A 20,087-nucleotide genomic window follows, 5' to 3' on the forward strand; every position below is an offset into this window, starting at 1 on the left:
GATGACGTCACTGCAACTTGATTACCCCTGTAAAGATCCTCTCCCCAGATCGGTCACCTCGTGAAGTACTGGGTATTAGGACACAAATATTTTGGGGGAGACACAATTCAGCCTATTAATAAGAGTCCTCAGGAGCAGAATGAAATATGGAAGTAATTTGAAATCGAAGACACAAGACATGGAACAAGTTACAATAATTTTTACAATAATTTATAACACCTTTTTAAGAAGATTTATTTATTTATTTGAAAATCAGAATCACACAGAGAGAGAAGGAGAGGCAGAGAGAGAGAGAGAGAGAGAGAGAGAGGTCTTCTATCCACTGGTTCATCCCCCAGTTGGCCACAACAGCCAGAGCTGTGTCGATCTGAAGCCAGGAGCCAGGAGCTTCTTTTGGGTCTCCCAAGCAGGTGCAGGGGCCCAAGGATTTGGGCTGTCTTCTACTGCTTTCCCAGGCCATAGCAGAGAGTTAGATGGGAAGTGCAGCAGTTGAGTCTCGAACCAGCGCCCATATGGGATGCCGGCACTGCAGACAGCGGCCTCACCCACTGCGCCAGAGCACTGGCCCCTATAACACCTTTTAAAAGCTCTGTGGGCCTCATGTGTAATGATACATAGATAACATGGAAACTGTCACAAGGGTCATAAGAAAAGTGAATATTTGCTCTTTAGGAAGATTGAAGAACTGGCCGGGGCTGCGGCTCACTAGGCTAATCCTCTGCCTGCGGCACTGGCACCCTGGGTTCTAGTCCTGGTTAGGGTGCCAGATTCTGTCCTGGTTGCTCCTCTTCCAGTCCAGCTCTCTACTCTGGCCCGGGAAGGCAGTGGAGGATGGCCCAGGTCCTTGGGCCCTGCACCTGCATGGGAGACCAGGAGGAAGCACCTGGCTCCTGGCTTTGGATCAGCACAGTGCGCCGGCCTTTGAGGCCATTTTGGGGGTGAACTAATGGAAAGGAAGACCTTTCTCTCTCCCTCTCTCTCTCTCCGTCTCTCTCTCTGTCTAAATCTGCCTGTCAAGAAAAAACAAAAAAGAAGATTGAAGGACTAATCATGAAATTTTGGTACATTTGTACTAATAATAAGGAAAAGGCAAAGGCTAAATATCAGGAAGAATGTTTAATAACAAAGAGTGCTATGTATGAAAACTATTGAGAATTAAATAGTCTCGTCTAGGAGTTTTAGGATTATCAGCTTAAGTTATGACTCAGAAAAAGGGAGGGAATGTTATAAAGAATTTTTCCTGTACAAATGTAGACTCTGTCATCTGGCCTTGCCTTTACTGTAGACTTGAAAAGGGTTATGACTCTTTTTGGGGATGTTAGAGGAGAGGCTTTTCATGCATTTGCCTAGGAGTGATGGCTAAGCCACACCCATCTGCAATCAGTGTCCTCATGTGGACCACAAATGTACCATGTTTGTGTAATTAACCAATTAACACATTCATCCATTCTGTCCCAAACACTGAACAAGACAATGGAGGTAGATGAAATTTATAACTACACTGTCCACAGAAAGTCTTATGAGGGAACTAAATCAGTAAACAAAGTTTAATGTGATATTAATTCAACAATTCAACACATTAAATGGCAATACTTTCCCTGATCTGTGCTAGGTGCAGGGGTTACAGCAGTAAAAGAGAAAAAAAGATAGGTCAAGTGGTTCTCCTGGTGGACTTTAGAGACCCATGTGCTTGGTGTGTGCAGGATGCATGGACGAGTTAATAGACAAGTGTGGTTCAAGGACAGGGTAGTCGGAGCACACAGGAGGGGAATTAAACCTGGCATGGAGAGATGCCTGCCCATAGGTAATTATTCGAAACCATTTCAGTGCCCTTCAGATTTCTCAGAAAAAGAGAGGTCAGGTTTTATTTCAAGGAAATGATTAATTTTTCTTCAGTGTGACCTGGCTGAACCAAAGAATAACATGCCTGGTGATGGTAATAGGAGAATCCTTTTAAAAAGTAAGGGCTACCTTATTATCAATGGTTTCATTCAGTGGGCGCTCCTGCAGAGTTCAAAGGGAAGAGAATCTGGTTGGATGTTTCCTTTAAAGTCCATTTTCCTAAAGCATGAATGGAAGCAAAAGATCATAGCATTTTGAGGTAGAAAACTTCTTAAATGCCAATAAATTATTTCCCCTAAACTGTCATGATTTATGTTTTTAATGATCTGATGGCAAAAAGTGATCATTTTCAACTCTTAAATTGCTCATTAGGATCAATTAATGAGTCAATCATTTCTTATTGTTTTCCTGTTGTAAAAAAGGATCAACTTAGGAGTTTTTTCACACCTGTATTTACCTGTAGGTTGCTTATATGAAAAAGGATGTGAGGATTAAGTGAAGGGGATTTTAGGCTAGGCCTTGCAGTAGAGTCTTATTTCCTTGGTAAACTTAGAACCAGTCTGTCTTGCTACGGGTCTTGCTCCCTTTTTTTTTCCTGGAATTCACCATGGGGTGAATGTGGGTTGAGTCACTCCTGCTGCTGCTGCTCTCCCATGCACCTCTGGAGAGCTTTGCTGTTGGCATTTTCCCAGTGATATAGGCTTCAAGCAAATGAAAAGTAGTGCTAATGATTGCTCCTCAAACTCTGAAACTTCAATCCCGAGTCAAACATATATGCACCATCTCTGAATTTGCCTTTTAGTTTGCAGGACATTGTGGTTGTTGTCTTTTTAGAGGGTGAAGTAATAACAATGGAAGATAACAAGGTTAAAGTGCCATCAGAAGCCAATGATTTTCAGTGGGTAACTTTGAATCCAAAGCCATGAGGCTCTTCCAGTCCTTCAGAGAACTCACTGTGGCAACTGTCCTAAGTGTTCCTTAATAGCAGGGAGTGACAGCCACATAACAGCATAACAGTAGATGGTACAAGCCAGTTAGAGTGAAGAGAAGAGCAAGACAAATAAGAATAATTCCAGATGATTCATCATTTTTTTATTTAGATGATTCCAAGCAAAATCTTAGAGACCGAATAGATTACAACTGAATTTTCAAAAATCAACTTTGTTTTCCTTCTGCCATGTTGATCTGTTATCCTTGGAGTATTAGCCTTTTTTATTTTTTAAATATTTATTTAATTTATTTGAAAGGCAGAATGACATAGAGAAGAGAGGGAGAGAGAAATCTTAAATCCTCTGGTTCATTCCCCAAACGGCTGCAACAGTTGGGGCTGGGCCAGATGGGAGCCAGAAGCCAAGAACTCCATTCTTGTCTGTAACTTAGGTGACAGGGGACCAAATACTTGGACTTTGTTCTACTACTTTCCCAGGTACATCAGGAGGGAGCTGGATTAGAAGTGGAGCAGCCAGGACTCCAAATGGCACTCCAGCACCCAAATGGGATGCTGGCACTGCAGGCATCATCTTTACCTGCTACACCACAGCGCCAGCCCCACAAATACACTTCTTATCTTCAAACTATGTCAGATGCAATTATGTTTCTAAAACATTTTATAAAAGTCTCTTTGAGGCAGTAACTAGCAAGAAAGTATCAGAAAGGATTTAAGAGTGATATTCTGTCCACGTTAGGAATCAGATGTTGGCCATGAGAAGGTCTGGTGTGCTTTGCCTGTGGTGACTAATTTTTTTAAAAATATTTTATTTATTTGAGAGGCAGAGTTACAGAAAGTGAGAAGGAGAGACAGAGACAGAGATGTGGTAGCTCATTCTCCACAGGTCCTTGACTCCGCTCCACAGTCCAGAGCTTCTCAGGATATTTCTGTCCCCAAAAGAGGATAGTCACCTCCACATTTTGAGAAACGTCAACAGAGAAAAAGCAAGTAGCTTTGATTCCAGATGTTGAATTAATTCTAGAATGACAGTCATGGCCTGGAAAAGTCTTAAGTCTTTTTTTCTTTCTTAAATTTAAGAAAAAGATTTATTTATTATATTTACTATTTGAAAGCAGAGTTACAGAGAGAGAGAGGGAAAGATAAAGAGATTTTCCATCCACTGGTTCACTCTCCAAATGGCTGCAAAGGCCTGAGGTGGACCATCTTTTTTTTTTTTTTTTTTTTTTTTTTTGTAACTTTTTATTTATTTAGAGAGGGAGGGGGAGAGGAAGAGGGAATGGAGAGAAAGAGAGAGAGAGAGAGAGAGAGAGAGAGAGAGAGAGAGAGAGGGAATATCTCATTGGCTTATTCCCCCCAAAGGGCTAGTCTAGGTTGAAGCCTGGAGTTCCACCAGGTCACCCCTGCTGGGATCGGTGTTCCAAGCATTTGAGCCATCTTTTGCTGCTTTCCCAGGCACATTGTCAGGGAGTGGATCATAAGCAAATCAGCCAAGACTAGAAGCGGCGCTACCATATGGGATGCCAGCATTGAAGGCAGCAGCTCAGTGTGGTGCGCCACAACACTGGCCCAGGACCTGGGTCTTTCTCTGCCAAAGGACAGAAAAGGGCATTGGAAAGCTTTCCTTTGGGTTCTAATGGTGGCAAATGAACAAGTTAGATGAACAGAGAGAGCCTCAAGAAGGATGGCATTCGCGATAAAGGGAGGGAGGAGAACCCAATAATTTGAGCAAGTATAAACAAATACCAGTCACTTTCAATCAACATGTTGTGTTGGAGGAATTCTCATATCATTCAGGGATGTGCCTTTTACTCCTCCCTCAGACAGGAGAGGGGAAGAGCTTGCCTGACCTCTTTTCCTCTCTGCGGCTGCTGGGCAAGCTTGAAACTGCTGCTCTGCTCTGTGCTCCGGAACAGGATTGTTCCCCAGGAACACTGGTGACAGGTGCACAAGTTTCTCTCTGTAAGTGTTGAAAATGCCTGCCAATATAACACAGTGGCTCTTCTACTATAAAACCTCAAGGCCAGTCCATTTGCCTCCTTCCTTATTGTCTGGGTTTCAAATGAATTTCTTACTGCCAATGGAAATAAAGGATCAGAAACTGGAGAGCAATGGCCTCAGTTGCCTTTCTTCGTCTGTGAAGAACTCCCATCAGTGAGCTACAGGATGCGGCAGTTTTCTGAGGCAGCTAGTCATCCCATATTTGCAGCCAATTGTTCGGGAACACTCAGTTTCATGGCTTTTGTTAGTGGCTCCATGCCCAAATAGAATAAAAATCACACCCAGTCATGGAAAGACACTCTGAGGCTCTTTTCTAACGTAGATGGGCAGTAACTGTAAATTATGATGCTTTGTTTATTCTGTTCTCATTCGAGATGGGTAGTATTTTTATTTATTTATCTGGAAAAAGCAGTGTTACAGAGAGGGAGAGAGGCAGAGGCAGAGAGAAAGTCTTCCATCTGCTGGTTTACTCTCCAAATGGTTGCAACAGACAGGGCTTGGCCAGACAGAAGCCAGGAGCCAGGAGCTCTTTCCAGGTCTCCCACATGGGTGCAGGGGCACAAGCACTTGGGTCATTTTTCAAGGATTTTCAAGGTGTACTAGCAGGGAGCCCAGTCAGAAGTGGAACAGCTGGGACTCAAACTGGTGCCTGTGTGTGATGTCAGCACTGCAGATAGCGGATTAACCCACTGAGCCATAGCATTGGCCCCTTAAAATTTGTTTTTAAGGTATAGTAGCTTTCTCCTTGCTTATTTATTTTCTCTTTTGGACTCTTCACTTTGGGGGAAGCAAGCTGCCTTCCTCTTTTTTAATTAATTAATTTGTTTGAAAAGCACAAAGGCAGAAGGAAACACAGAGAGTTCCTCTGTCTGCTGGTTCACTCCCCAAATGCCTGCAACAGGCAGGGCTGAGACAGGTTGAAGCCAGAACTGAATCTGGATCTTGGGTGGCAGAGACCCAAGTACTTGAGCCTTCATTAGTTACCTCCCAGGATACACATTCACAGGAAGCTGGATTGGAAGGGGAGAAACTGGGACTCAAACCCAGGGACTCTGGAATGGGATACAGGCATCCTAAGCAGAACTTCATGGTGCCAAATGCCTACCCCAGGGTATTTTGTTGCAGCATGGTTTGGTTCCTTTCAATCCCTTGAAATCCATCATGTGAGTAAATTAGATGTAACTGTAAGAATTGGTCTTTTGGGGCTGGCGTTGTGGCTCAGTGGGTTAGGCTGCCATTTGCAACAGTTTCATCCCGTGAGCACTAGTTTGAGTTCCAGCTCAGCACTGCTGATCCAGCTCTCTGCCCATGCAACTGGGAAAGTAGCAGAAGGCACATGGATCAAGTGCTTGTGTTCCTGCCACCCACATGGGGGACCAGAATATAGTTCTAGGCTCCTGGCATTGGCTTGGTGCAGCCCTGGCTGTAGTGGCCATTTGGGTAGTAAACTAGCAGATGGAAGATCTCTTTCTTGTATCTCCCCTTCTCTAGGTCAATCTACCTTTCAAATAATTAAAATAAATCTTTATTTAAAAATTTTTAAAAGTAGTCCTGCAATGCCAAAGGTAGGTATACATTTCTTGGTTTCTTTACAATACTGTCTTTGTTACCACTTTTTTCCTGCCCCCTGAATTCATAGAAGTTTCATACATTAAGTTCCTTGCTTCTAGGAGACAGGAAATAAGTCATGCAACTCATGTTGCAGGTCACCAATGCTTAGATCTCTTGAGCTATGAATATAATTTTAAACTAGCCACCTCCCAGATATTAACATATTTGAAAAGGCTTACAGTGTTGTAGTCACTATAAGGGGAATTTTGATCTCACTTATTATAAAAGTGAAAAATCAATTGTTTAGAAAAATTTTTGTTTTTTAAAAAAGTATTTATTTGAAAGTCAGAATGTCAGAGAAAGAGGGAGACACACACACATACACACACACGCACGAGAGAGAGAGAGATCCTTATATATGCTGGTTCATACTCTAAATCCCTGCAATAGCCAGGAGGCAGGCATTCCATCTTGGTCTCCCACTTGGGTGGTAAGAACCCAAGTGTTGGGCCCTTATCTGCTACTTCATAGTTGTAATATCAGGTAGTGGAGGAGTCAGGACTCGAACTGGCACTCTGATATGGGATGTGGGGGTCCCAGGCAGAGGCTTAACTTGTTGTGCCCTAACACCTAACCCCCATTGTGGTTTTGATTTGCATTTTTCTGTTAGATTTCATTATTACAAGGCAACACTCAAAGCAACTAACTTCATAAAAAGCTCATGGTTTTGGAAGTTCAAGTCCAAGACTGGGTGGCCCCCTTGATGTGATGTGTTGTGATGGCATTTGTGCTGGTGGAGTCTTGAGACAGCAGAGGAGCACCGTGTGGCAAGAGATAGGGCTCATGCATGTCTCTCTGGTCTCTTATAAAGCAACCAGGAACCAATGGTGGCCTCCACCCTTGTGAGCCAATATAATGTAGTCATTTGCCAAGGTTCCAACACTGTCATTGGATTTAGTTTCCACCATCTTAGCACCATCAACATGAGACATTAGGACTGAACTGAGTTTTGAGGAACATACATTCTAATTATAGCAGTTTCCCTAAGGCTTAATCACGTGGAGTATCATTTCATATACTTATTGGCCATTTGTATATCTGCTTGAAGACATGTACACTTGGATCCTTCACTCTTTTAAAAATTGATTGTTTGTCTTTATTACGAGCTGATAGTTCTTTACAAGTCCTTTATTAGATATAGGATTTTCAAAAATGTTATTTTACTAGTTACCTTTTCATTTTTTATGGTGTCTTTTGAAGTTTTTAGTTTTGATAATGTCTATTTTTTGTTATGGCTATTCTTGCTTTTGGTATTGTATCTAAGTGTATGCAGCTTTTTAGAATTAGTTCTAATATGGTTACAAATAGGTCCTATTTTTGAATCATTGAAGCTTCTTCACCTGTTTGCCATCTGTGAGATGAAAAATGAAGATTTACTTCATAAATTGTAAAATTATTAAATTTTATATGAAATAATATATGTAAAATACTTGGAATTTTGTGAAGCCTTTATAGTACCCTAGTAATATTAACTGTTGTTATTGTTTTAATCCCAAGAATAAATTTTAATGTTCCAAAAATTAAACGGAAACCAATTTATATGAAAAAGCACATAAAATGTACAGTTGTAATGTTTTACAGACATTCTTGAACTGGGCTGCCATGAATACAAGGTAGTTCTTATCTCTAGTGGGAATGGCAGCTCAAAGATCCTAAGTGCTTTTTCCAAGATTACATGGCTGAGAAATGATAGCGACAGGGTTACACCCTAAAATGATCCTTTCTTCTTAAAATCTCTAGGTGAGGAGAGGCAGGTTAGCCTTGTGGTCAAGATGCCTTTGTCCCACAGTGGAGTCCTTGGGTTTCATAGCCAGCTCTGGCTCCTGACTCCAGTTTCCTGCTACTGCTGACCCTAAGAGGTGATGGTGATGGATGGCACAAGTAATTTGGGTCCTTCCACTCACATGAGAGACCTGGATTGTGTTCCCAGCTCCTGACTTTGGCCTGTCTCTTTGCTTCTCAAATAAATACAATTTTAAAATAAAACATCTCTGAATTTTTCAGTAGTAGATTTGAAGTGGCAATCATGTGACTGGGGCTTTGCATAATTCAAGGTGAAGTACATGGGGCAGGCACTGTGGCACTGCTGGTTAAACCTCCACTTATGATGCTGGTATCCCATGTGAGAGAGCCAGTTCATCTCTGCTACTCTACTTCTGGCCTGGCTTCCTGCTAATGTGCCTGAGAAGGCAGCAGATGATGTTCTTTGGGCCCTGACAGCTTCGTGGGAAAACACGAGATGCAGTTCTTGGCTTCTGGCTTCATTTTTGGCCCAAACCTGGCTCTTAACGCCATTTGGGGAGCGTTTCAGTGGGTAGAAGATCTCTCTCTGTCTCTCCTTCTCTCTGTAGCTCTGCCTTTCAAATAAAAAAAAAAAACACTTTAAAAAATGATGAAGTATCATCTCAAACAACCATTTTAAAAAAAATATGATTTTATGGGATATTATTATTGAAGTGAGCATTATGAAAATCTTGGAGTTAGAACATATTTGACCAAAAAGTTTATGTTCATAGTTCACCATTGCAATTCATGTATTATAATTACAGTTGTAGTGCTTAAATACAAGGAACTCTCTGCTTATTTCCAAAGTCAAACATACTCATTGATAAACATTTAAGAATATAAAGGCAAAAAATAGAATATCTCTTGGACATTTTCTTAATATGTTTTGTTCCTAATATGTTTATATTTAGAAACATCTCATGGATTTTCTACTTAATATTTGTATTCATTAAGCATAAGGATCAGAAATTAATTTGCCCTAGGATGCTTATACAGTTGTAAATCCTAGGTCTCCAGAATATTTTTCAGAATTTGTCTTTTATTGAACAGTAAAAATTAGCTTTCCAGGACTATTGAAATACATTGACTACATTAGTGACATCCATCCTGAGAGAGAAAAAAGAACTACAATCCCTTCATTAAAATTACTCTCATGAATAATTAACTCTGTAACATGGAAGTGGCTAATTTTGAGCAAATATGTATTTCCTAAGGTTGATCAAACTGACCCAGTGGTTACTGATTGTGAGTTCACCATTTCATGGAGCAAGTACTGTGCTAAGTGTCTTGAGCAGTCAGAGGAGAGGGAATGATGAACTTGACCCAAATATATAACTTTGGAGTGCATTTTTGAAGTCTATAAGTTCACATGGGACTTTCAAGAACTGAACACTACTGCTTTCTCGCCTTTTATTTTCACTAAAATTCTTAGGGAAAATTATATCTGACTATAAGATAACATCAAATTTAAGTTGATTGAACAACTGTGCTGTTCAACATGTTATATGAGGGTTTTTAAAAAAAATTCTTGTAGTTTCGATGACTTTTCGTTTTAAAACACTCCTCCCTATCTTAGCCATTTGTCAATATGTCTAAAGCAAAGTGGCAGAGCCATGCTTTAGGAGTTTGGGACTTATCATCACAATCTGTTCAATCTTTCCTCTGCCTGCTCTCAACATTTTACTTTGGTTGAGACAGTCCAGAGCATGTGGGTAGCTTCATTCTCATGGTAAATAGATTGGTTGACAAAATTTCTAGTTTATTTGAATTTGGCTACACAAGGTAATTTAAAATCCCCCTTAGCAATGGTGATTCCATATAAAAAGAAAAAGGAATGTTAATCTTTAGGTGCATTAGTATATCAGTATTTTGGAAAAGTATCATATAGCTAATGGTTTGAATCTGCAATTTTATTTTATTTTGGGATTTTTTGACTAGTAATAGAAAAAGCAATGCTAATACGATTGTTTTACACAAATGAAATCATTGAAAACATGATATTTGACTTTCATTTTAAATTTTAGCAAATGAAAATATCATATATTTTTGTTGGCTTAACAAAAGCCAACTGTCAAATGGAAAAGTGATTATAAACTAATTATGAGGTTTTAGGAGGATGAGTTTTGTGTAAATCAAAGCTTTAATAGTGGCTATAAAATTGGTAAATTCTTTTCATTATATCACTCTATACAAAAATTCAATTTTATCCTAAGAACTAAAACTGAATACTGTACAGTTTCAATGAGTGTGTGTTAAAAAAAATCAAGTGGTAGCATTTTTCTTCAATGAAGACAAAAGCCTCATATAGCTAAGTGTTAGAAGTTTTTTTCAAAGTTAGTTTAAAACTTATGAATTATTAAAATATGTATAGATTTCTTTTTTGCTGCCCCATAATTAGTGATTAGCTAGATTCTGTTAGAAATTGCCAGAGAGGTTGTGGCATAGCAGGTAAAGCCTGTAGTGCCAGTATCCCATATGGGTGCTGGTTTGAGTCTCGGCTGCTCCACTTCTGACCTAGCTCTCAGCTATGGCCTGGGAAAGCAGAAGAAGATGGCCCAAGTCCTTGGGTCCCTGCACCCGTGTGGGAGACTGGGAAGAAGTTCTTGGCTCCTGGCTTCAGATTGGCCTACCTCTGGCCATTCCAGCCATTTGGGGAGTGAACCAGTGGATGGAAGACCTCTCCCTCTCTCTCTCTCTCTCTCTGCCTCTGCCTCTCTATAACTCTGCCTTTCAAATAAACGAATAAATATTTAAAAAAAAGAACTTGCCAGAACTTTGTAAACTGTCACAGTTTTTAAGTATACCTTCTTATAAATGCTCTGTCAATAAGTGTTGACTGTCTATGAATGAAAGAGAAGGATGAGATCAATTAGAAGGCTGGCGCCACGGCTCACTAGGCTAATTCTCTGCCTGTGGCGCCGGCACCCCAGGTTCTAGTCCTGGTTGGGGCACTGGATTCTGTCCCAGTTGCTCCTCTTCCAGTCCAGCTCTCTGCTGTGGCCCGGGAAGGCAGTGGAGGATGGCCCAAGTCCTTGTGCCGCTGCACCTGCATGGGAGACCAGGAGGAAGCACCTGGCTCCTGGTTTCAGATCGGTGCAGCACACCAGCCATGGCGGCCATTTGGGGGTAAACCAATGGAAGGAAGACCTTTCTCTCTGTCTCTCTCTTTCACTGTCCACTCTGCCTGTCAAAAAAAAAAAAAAATCAATTAGGAAAGGAAAAAAGTAGCGGAGTCCAACAGAAGGCAGAGCAGCACTTTCTTGCTTTGGTGAGTCTAGTGTACCTGCTTTGACTCATGAAACACTGGATGTCCATTGATTTCTAATGGAACAAATACTGAGGTAAAAATCTTGACTGGATATTGGTAAATGTATTCACATCTGTTCAATATACTCAGGATTAGTCATAAGGAAGGAGGGCTGGAGTTCTGCATTAATTAATATTGCATACAGTAGACAGAAACAGAGAGCTCCTATCCGTTGGTTCCCTTCTTAAATGCCTGGAATGGCCATGGCTGGGCCAGGTGGAAGCCAGAATCCCAGAACTTGATCCAAGTCTCCCACGTGGGTGTCAGGAACCCAACCACTTGAGCCATCACCTGCTGCCTTCTAGGGTGCCTATTAGTGAAAAGCTGATTTCAGGAGCCAGAATTCTTCATCAAACATAGGCAGTGCAATATGGGACAAGGAGGCTTTTTTTTTTTTTTTTAAAGATTTATTTACTTATTTGAAAGAGTTACACAGAGAGAGAAGGAGAGGCAGAGAGAGAGGTCTTCCATCTCCTGGTTCACTCCCCAAATGGCCACAGTGGATCCGAAGCCAGGAGCCAGGAGCCAGGAGCTTCTTCTGCGTCTCCCACAAGGGTGCAGGGGACCAAGGACTTGAGCCATCTTCCACTATTTTCCCAGGCCATAGCAGAGAGCTGGATCGGAAGAGGAGCAGCTGGGACTCGAACCAGCACCCATATGGGATGCCGGCACTGCAGGTGGCGCCTTTACCCCCTATGCCACAGCGTGACCCTGTGACAAGGAGTCTTAACTCTAAGGCCAAGCACCCACCCCTGGTGTCTAATCTCAGAAGTTTGTTTTTCATATTTCTAAAACTGGCCTGTGGTAAGCATGAAGAACTCCTTGATGGGGGCAGAAATTTCATTAAATTTTGTTGGTTAAACCACCACAGAATACAATGTTTCTCTAAGATGACTGGTGATTGCTGGGCAGTATGAAGTTTGTAGACTTTAGTTTTCATGATTGACTTTAAAATCCTATTCTAATATACAAATATAAGGTCACTGTGGCAAACCCTACAGGGATTTTATAGTACTGAATTTGACTTGGTGATGCTGAGCTATGGCACTCTTCATAATCAAAACTAATTGTCAGGGGTGGGTGCAGTGGCTAAGTCAATGCTTGGGACATACACACATCCCATATCGGAGTGCCTGGTTTGAGTCCCTGCTGCTCCACTTCCTGTCTAGATCTTGCTAATGCATACCCTGCGAGACAGCAAGTGATGACTCAAATGCTTGTGTCCCTGCCTCCTGTGTGGGAGCACTGGGAGTTTTGGTCTCCTGGATTGGACTTATCCCAGCCTTGCCTATTGTGGGCATGTGGTGAGTGAATCAGTGGATGAAAGAGCTTTCTCTCTTTGCCTTTCAAATAAAATGAAAATATCTACATACATACAAAAGAAATACACAAACACATAAAATACATAAATACCTAGAGGTCATGGTATAATATAACCTTAAAATGAGCACAGATTATTCAGGGAGCTTTTTTTTTTTTTTTTTTAATTGACAGGTAGAGTCATAGACAGTGAGAGAGACAGAGAGAAAGGTCTTCCTTCCATTGGTTCACCCCCCAAATGGCCGCTATGGCCAGTGCTGTGGTGATCCAAAGCCAGGAGCCAGGTGCTTCCTCCTGGTCTCCCATGTGGGTGCAGGGCCATCCTCCACTGCCCTCCTGGGCCACAGCAGAGAGCTGGACTGGAAGAGGAACAACCGGGACTAGAAGCTGGCGCCCATATGGGATGCTGGCGCCACAGGCGGAGGATTAACCAAGTGAACCAAGGCGCTGGCTCCAGGGAGTTTTTTTTAAAAGCAACTCATAAGCTGTGTAACTTTGAAATGAGCTGGAACTCAGTGATGGGAGTGACCACTGGGACTTAGATAGGGGCTAACAGAGTTATGTTTACACACTTTTAAAGGGATTGAGGGAATTTCTTTTGTAACATTTTAAAAATATCTTTTTTATATGATGTTTGACAGATACTAAAATTCTGCTTACTTGTAAATGTAATATCATATATTGATGATTTCAAACATAATGAAAATGCAAGGTTAACCAGTGGGTAGAGCCCATTTTTCTGTTTACTAACTTTTGCAGGTTTCTCTCCCCATCCCCAGTACTGTCACCCTTATTCTAAGCCTTTCAAACACCTAGGAGTCAGTGATTTGCTGCAGTTGGTTGTAGCTCATTGTTAAATTTTCAGGAAATTTGTGAACTGGTTGTTAAGCATAACCGTTATTAAAATTTACATTTTTCAAATGTAAATTCCAATTTATAATTAAATAAATTACACCAAAACAAAGGTAATAAAAATGCAAAAGTTGCCCCTTCCTCATTATTTCACTGCTTACTTTCATCCATGCATTTGATATTGTGTTCATGGTACCTGTGTAGTGCATGTGCTATGTTATACTGCGCAGTGTGTATCTCTTCCCGACTTGGGGTGCAGTAACTTCATATTTATTTGGTGGCTTAAAACTGGTCTCAGTAAGGGTATTTACACCACAGCAATTGGCCAGTGCAGTGAATGTGTTTGCTTTTGTTTTCTGGAGAAGGGGATGTTAAGCAGGTCTCTGTGCAGGACACTTCTGCCTGCCTTCTGGCTCACGTTTCCCTGGCTTTCTGGCTGGTTTCCCAGCTGATTGAATAACTCAACCCATTAGGCTTACTTTTCTTAAATAGGGAAATCTGAAAGGAAGTCATAAGGAAAAAAAAATCGAGTCTTTGCCATTTAGGGATTCAGACAAATTCAGCAACTCTGAGCCCTATTTCTTTATCCTTAAAGTAGAGCAAGGATCCCTTTATATTTTGTCTACTCAAAATTTTCAGATTCAAATCTCAATTTGTGAAAACACTTTGGAGAGGGTTATATACACACAGTGTTTTTATTATTATTTTTTATTTGACAGATAGAGTTAGCATAGACAGAGAGAGAGAGAGAGAGACAGAGAGAAAGGTCTTCCCTCCGTTGGTTCACTCCCCAAATGGCCACCATAGCCGGAACTATGCCACTCCAAAGCCAGGAGCCAGGTGCCTCCTGCGGGTCTCCCCTGTGGGTGCAGGGGCCCAAGCACCTGGGCCATCCTCCACTGCCTTCCTGGGCCACAGCAGAGAGCTGGACTGGAAGAGGGGCAACCGGGACTAGAAGCAGGCGCCCATATGGGATGCTGGCGCTGCAGGCAGAGGATTAACCAAGTGTGCCATGGCTCTGCCCCCCCCCCCCCTTATTTATTTGACAGATAGACAGAGAGAGAGAGACAGAGAGAAAGGACACACAGTGTTTTCTTAGTAGTAAACATTTGTTTCATCTTTTTACTTCTTAGCTTAAGTTTACAAAGTTTCATAACCTAAATGATATTCTATATTGCTGTCCCAGGCTTTTCATAGCCTAACTGCCACCTGTATTTCCAACTTTACCATCCAGTCTCTGTGACAGATATGGGGACAGTGAGCCCCACCCACTGCAAATGCCACATGATCCCAGTGCCTTTCCTGCTCTGTTCAGGCCAACCTCAACTATTTTTATCATGGTTCTCCAGGAAAAAATTACCAATGCAACGGACTGTGCAATGAAGGCTATGCTTAATTATCACCTTTTGATGGAGAAAGCTCTTGTTAAAATGCAAATATTGCAGGTTAATTGGAAAAAGTGACTTATTAAACCATAGTCCCTTGGTTATGTCTTAACACGAAATGATTGATGAATTTACTTTGCATGAGAGCTGGGCTCAAATACAGTCAAGTTTTAATGAAAGACAAATCAGGCACATTGGGTGGGGGCCTCTTGCAGAAGCTGGATGCCAGGGAAGTGTAAAGAAGGATCTGGACCCTGTGGGTGGGGGCGGAGAGGGTAGACTTGCAAACCTTCTGTGAATATCAACACATCTGCATTTGGCACGGCCCTTCCTCTTTTTATTTAGAATGGCCTTGCTAGAGTGTTTTTCCTAGTATGAGTTTATCTTACTACTTCGGTTTTGCTAAAACACCACCTTTTACTTTTTTGTGGTTTAACATGCATTTTGATACTTTATCAAATAATGCAAAATTGAGAATTATCTGGAGAAAAGAAAGCTGCGGAGAGAAAAAAACTTAGGTTTGGGAATCACCAAATCAGTTTCAATTCCTTTCTTCAATAAACATATGAAATTTCTCCTGAGCAAGGTCTCCTTCTCTCGGATGTTATTTAGATATTTCTCTCTCTATGTGGTTTATGTGTTTATTTCACAATTCCTCCCTTCTCTATTTTTCCTTCTCCTTCTTCCTTTTAGGTTTTTGAATCTCTGTGAAGATTCTTCTGCCTTAACCATAATAGTTATACACAGTCTTTGAAAATAACTGGAGTCTCTCCTGTCTGGTTATTCCTCATGCAGCTTCATTAATTTCCATCGTAAGATGTGGTTTATTAGCTGCCTGGAGCGCAGATGTGTGAAACTGCTGTGGGTGAGGAGACAAAACAGGAGCATTATCGTCCCCACCCTCCTGTAATGATTTTGGTGTAATAAGTAAATCAACACATTTCTAACAAACTCTCCCCAACCCTCTGGCTGCAATTAGTTCCTTCGGCAGATACAGTGAGTTCATAGCTCAGTATCTTGTGCTACAGTAACAAAATTGTAGACAGATGTCAATGAAGAGTCCATCTTGTTATTCACTGTTCATTTTATATTTGAAGTGGTAGAAGCTGGACTTTAGCCATTTTCTATAAACTCTCAGTATATGGTTATTTTGAGACAGTTTTTTAAATCTTAAAAAATATTTAAAAGTGATGTATTTATTTGAAATGCAGAGAGAGAAAAAGAGAGAGAAGAGAGAGGAGAGAGGAGAGAGAGAGAGAGAGAGAGAGAGAGAGAGAGAAAATAGTTCACCTGCTGGTTCACTCCTCAAATGCTCACAAGAGCTTGTAATGCACCAAGCTGAAGCCAGGTGCTCAGAACAGAATCAGGATCTCCTATGTGGGTGGCAGGGGCCCAATTACTTAGGCCATCATTTGCTACTTCCCAGGTGGATTAGCAGGGAACTGGTTTGGAAGCAGAGGAGCCAGGACTTAGATTGGCATTCTACAGGGGTATGAAAAAAAGCAATCTTTTAAATCTAGGATGGTTCGTATGTATAGAAGGCTTGCTTTTTTCCCCCTGGAGGGATTATACTTTCATTCCTAGTCCCTTCTGACGAAGTGATGGTCACATTTGTTCAGGGGCACTGATGCTTTAAAAGGTGCTTTAAAAGGTGTGAAATATGAAGCCTGGCATTTGTTTAAGTTGGCTTGTTGGTTTTTTTTTTTCTTTTTTTTTTAATTTATTTAATGAATATAAGTTTCCAAAGTACGAATAATGGATTACAATGGCTTCCCCCCCATACCGTCCCTCCCACCCACAACCCTTCCCTTTCCCACTCCCTCTCCCCTTCCATTCACATCAAGATTCATTTTCGATTATCTTAATATACAGAAGATCAGCTTAGTATACATTAAGTAAAGATTTCAACAGTTTGCTCCCACACAGAAACATAAAGTGAAAAATAATAGATGATTTTTTTTTAATGATGATGAAATCAGATAAGACCTATTGTCATGTTTAATCCCAGTAAGAGTCAAGTTGGGAGTTGATAGTTTTTTCTTTTTTTTTTTTTTTTTTACAGAGGATCAGTTTAGTATGCATTAAGTAAAGATTTCAACAGTTTGCACCCCCATAGAAACACAAAGTGAAATATACTGTTTGAGTACTCGTTATAGCATTAAATTTCAATGCACAGCACATTAAGGACAGAGATCCTACATGAGGAGTAAGTGCACAGTGACTCCTGTTGTTGACTTTACCAATTGACACTCCTGTCTATGGCATCAGTAATCTCCCTATGCTCCAGTCATGAGTTTCCAAGGCTATGGAAGCCCTCTGAGTTCTCCGATTCTCATCTTGTTTAGACAAGGTCATAGTCAAAGTGGAGGTTCTCTCCTCCCTTCAGAGAAAGGTACCTCCTTCTTTGAAGACCTGTTCTTTCCACTGAGATCTCACTCACAGAGATCTTTTGCCAGAGTGTCTTGGCTTTCCATGCCTGAAATACTCTCATGGGCTTTTCAGCCAGATCCGAATGCCTTCAGGGCTTATTCTGAGGCCAGAGTGCTATTTAGGACATCTGCCATTCTATGAGTCTGCTGAGTATCTCACTTCCCATGTTGGATCACTCTCCCCTTTATTTATTCTATTGGTTAGTGTTAGCAGGTACTAGACTTGCTTATGTGCTCCCTTTGACTCTTAGTCCTTTCATTATGATCAATTGTGAACTGAAATTGATCACTTGGACTAGTGAGATGGCATTGGTACATGCCACCTTGATGGGATTAAATTGGAGTACCCTGGTATGTTTCTAACTCTACCATTTGGGGCAAGTCAGCTTGAGCATGTCCCAAATTATACATCTCTTCCCTCTCTTATTCCCACTCTTATGTTTAACAGGGATCACATTTCAGTTAAATTTCAACACTTAAGAATAACTGTGAATTAATTACATAATTAAACCAGTCATATTAAGTAGAACAGACAAAGAAACTACTAAGAGGGATAATGTATTAAGTTGTTCATTAACAGTCAGGGCTATGCTGATCAAGTCACCGTTTCCCATAGTGTCCATTCCACTTCAACAGGTTTCCTTTTTGGTGTTCAGTCAGTTGGCTTGTTTTTTCTTGTATTTATGCATTCACTAATTTCCACACATCAGAAGATATGAATTGGCATTGGAATCCAAATCAGGTGAATATTCACATGTATCTCTTTTCTCTTCTAGCTGGACTAGACCGATTTTGAGAAAAGGATACAGACAACGCCTGGAATTGTCAGACATTTACCAAATCCCTTCTGCTGATTCTGCAGACAACCTGTCTGAGAAGCTGGAGAGGTATGCTCATGTGCTCTGTTTATTAGTTGAAGAGAGAAATTCATATTACTAATTCTTCAGAGAGTAGAAAACTAACGTGTTAGAGGGCTTACTTCTTAAAATGGCATGTGTAAAGGAGGAACATTTAATTTTCCTGCTTAAGTCTTAATCAATTAAAGAATTACCAATAAAATAATGAAAAGAAAGCAATCATTCTGAGAAATTACTTTTTTCCTAGAAAATACTTACTTGAATTCTGAGAATTTACCTGTCTTTAAAGGATATGAGATGGATTGGGAGCCAAGATGGCGGAATAGTGAGGGCGCGCACCGATAGTCCGGGAAAATTTAGTTTAATAAAAGGGGAGTTACGGTAGCCGCAGAAAAAAGAACCAGGAAAAAATTGCACGGGAAACCCTTCTGGATAGAGCAGCCGTGAATCGGAGGACCTACTGGGAGAACAAGGTCACCCACCGCGCGGAAGCCAAGTCGCAGGACCGAGCCGCAGAAGCCCCAGGGTCTGCGCGCCAGTGCTCCAAGGGGAGTGCATGCCACACAGACAACAGCGGGGAGACTTGGGACGCTCAGGGCTCCGAGTCCTCACATCAGCGCTGGAAGGGGAGGTGAGCTCAATAACCCGAGACATTGGTGGGGAAACGGGGGTCAGAATCTAGAGGGGGGCCGGAAAGTGCAGCAAACTCACTACCGGAAAGAAGGAAAAAAAAAGCTTTGGGGTTTCTCTTCCCCCTAACCTTGCAAAGGTTACAAGGCTGCAAGGCTTGAAGAATTCCCAAGAGACAAAGAGCAGGCCTCCTCTCTGGATTTACATATCAATGGGGGAGAGCTAAGGAACTGAGTCACTACAATTCAGTAGCCTAGGCAACCCAGTGGGAGTCCAGAGGAGCCAAAGACTGGAAGCTAAATACCATCAATTCTGCACAGCCCTGCCCTGCGTTGTTACTTACCCCCTGAATAAATAAAATAAATAAATAAATAAAAAGAGAGAGATTTACCACGCATAACCTGAGGGTGTCACCTTTGCACACCCTTAACCAGGAAGAACCAGGCGGAGCTCTCAGGCCGCACCCATCTCAAGCCTCCAAGGCTCCTCCAACAGCAGGCAGTCCACTTAACACGGACACAGTATAAAAAAAAAAAAAAAAGAAAAAAAAAACGCACAGTGATGCAAGAAGAATTAACTATGCCGAGTAACAAACACAGAAATAGAGGGAGCAAGATCAACGATGACACTATGATGCCTCCAAATAAGCAAACACCCCAAGCCAAGAGTATGAAGATGATGAGATAGAAGAAATGCAAGATACGGATTTCAAAAAATTTATGATAAGAACATTTAGAAGTTTTCAAAAGCAAATCCTTGAACTACAGAAATCCTTAATGGACAAGATTGAAAATCTCTCTCGTGAAAATGAAATTTTAAGGAAGAGTCAAAATGAAACTCAGAAACTAGTAGAACAGGAAAGTGTTATAGTGATGAGAAATCAAAATGAAATGAAGAGCTCAATAGATCAAATGACAAACACATTAGAAAGCCTTAAAAACAGAATGGGTGAAGCAGAAGAGAGAATATCGGACTTAGAAGATAGAGCACAGGAAAATATACAGTCAAACCAAAGAAAAGAAGAGGAAATTAGAAACCTAAAAAATATTGTTGGGAATCTACAGGATACTATTAAAAAAACCAACATTCGAGTTCTAGGAGTTCCTGAAGGCATGGAGAGAG

At 41.2% G+C, this 20,087-nt stretch overlaps 1 protein-coding gene across 9 annotated transcripts in view; it reads left to right on the forward strand.

Moving 5' to 3' along the window:
* CFTR (CF transmembrane conductance regulator) overlaps positions 1-20,087 on the forward strand; it is a 260,245-nt gene that overhangs the window by 66,213 nt on the left and 173,945 nt on the right. For all 9 annotated transcript variants that reach the window (XM_051847977.2, XM_051847981.2, XM_051847974.2 and 6 more), the window contains 1 exon segment: positions 18,255-18,365. In XM_051847977.2, coding sequence (XP_051703937.1) covers positions 18,255-18,365 — 111 coding nt within the window.

Source organism: Oryctolagus cuniculus, chromosome 3 (assembly GCF_964237555.1).
Source record: "Oryctolagus cuniculus chromosome 3, mOryCun1.1, whole genome shotgun sequence".
In the NCBI taxonomy this organism is placed as follows: Eukaryota; Metazoa; Chordata; class Mammalia; order Lagomorpha; family Leporidae; genus Oryctolagus; species Oryctolagus cuniculus.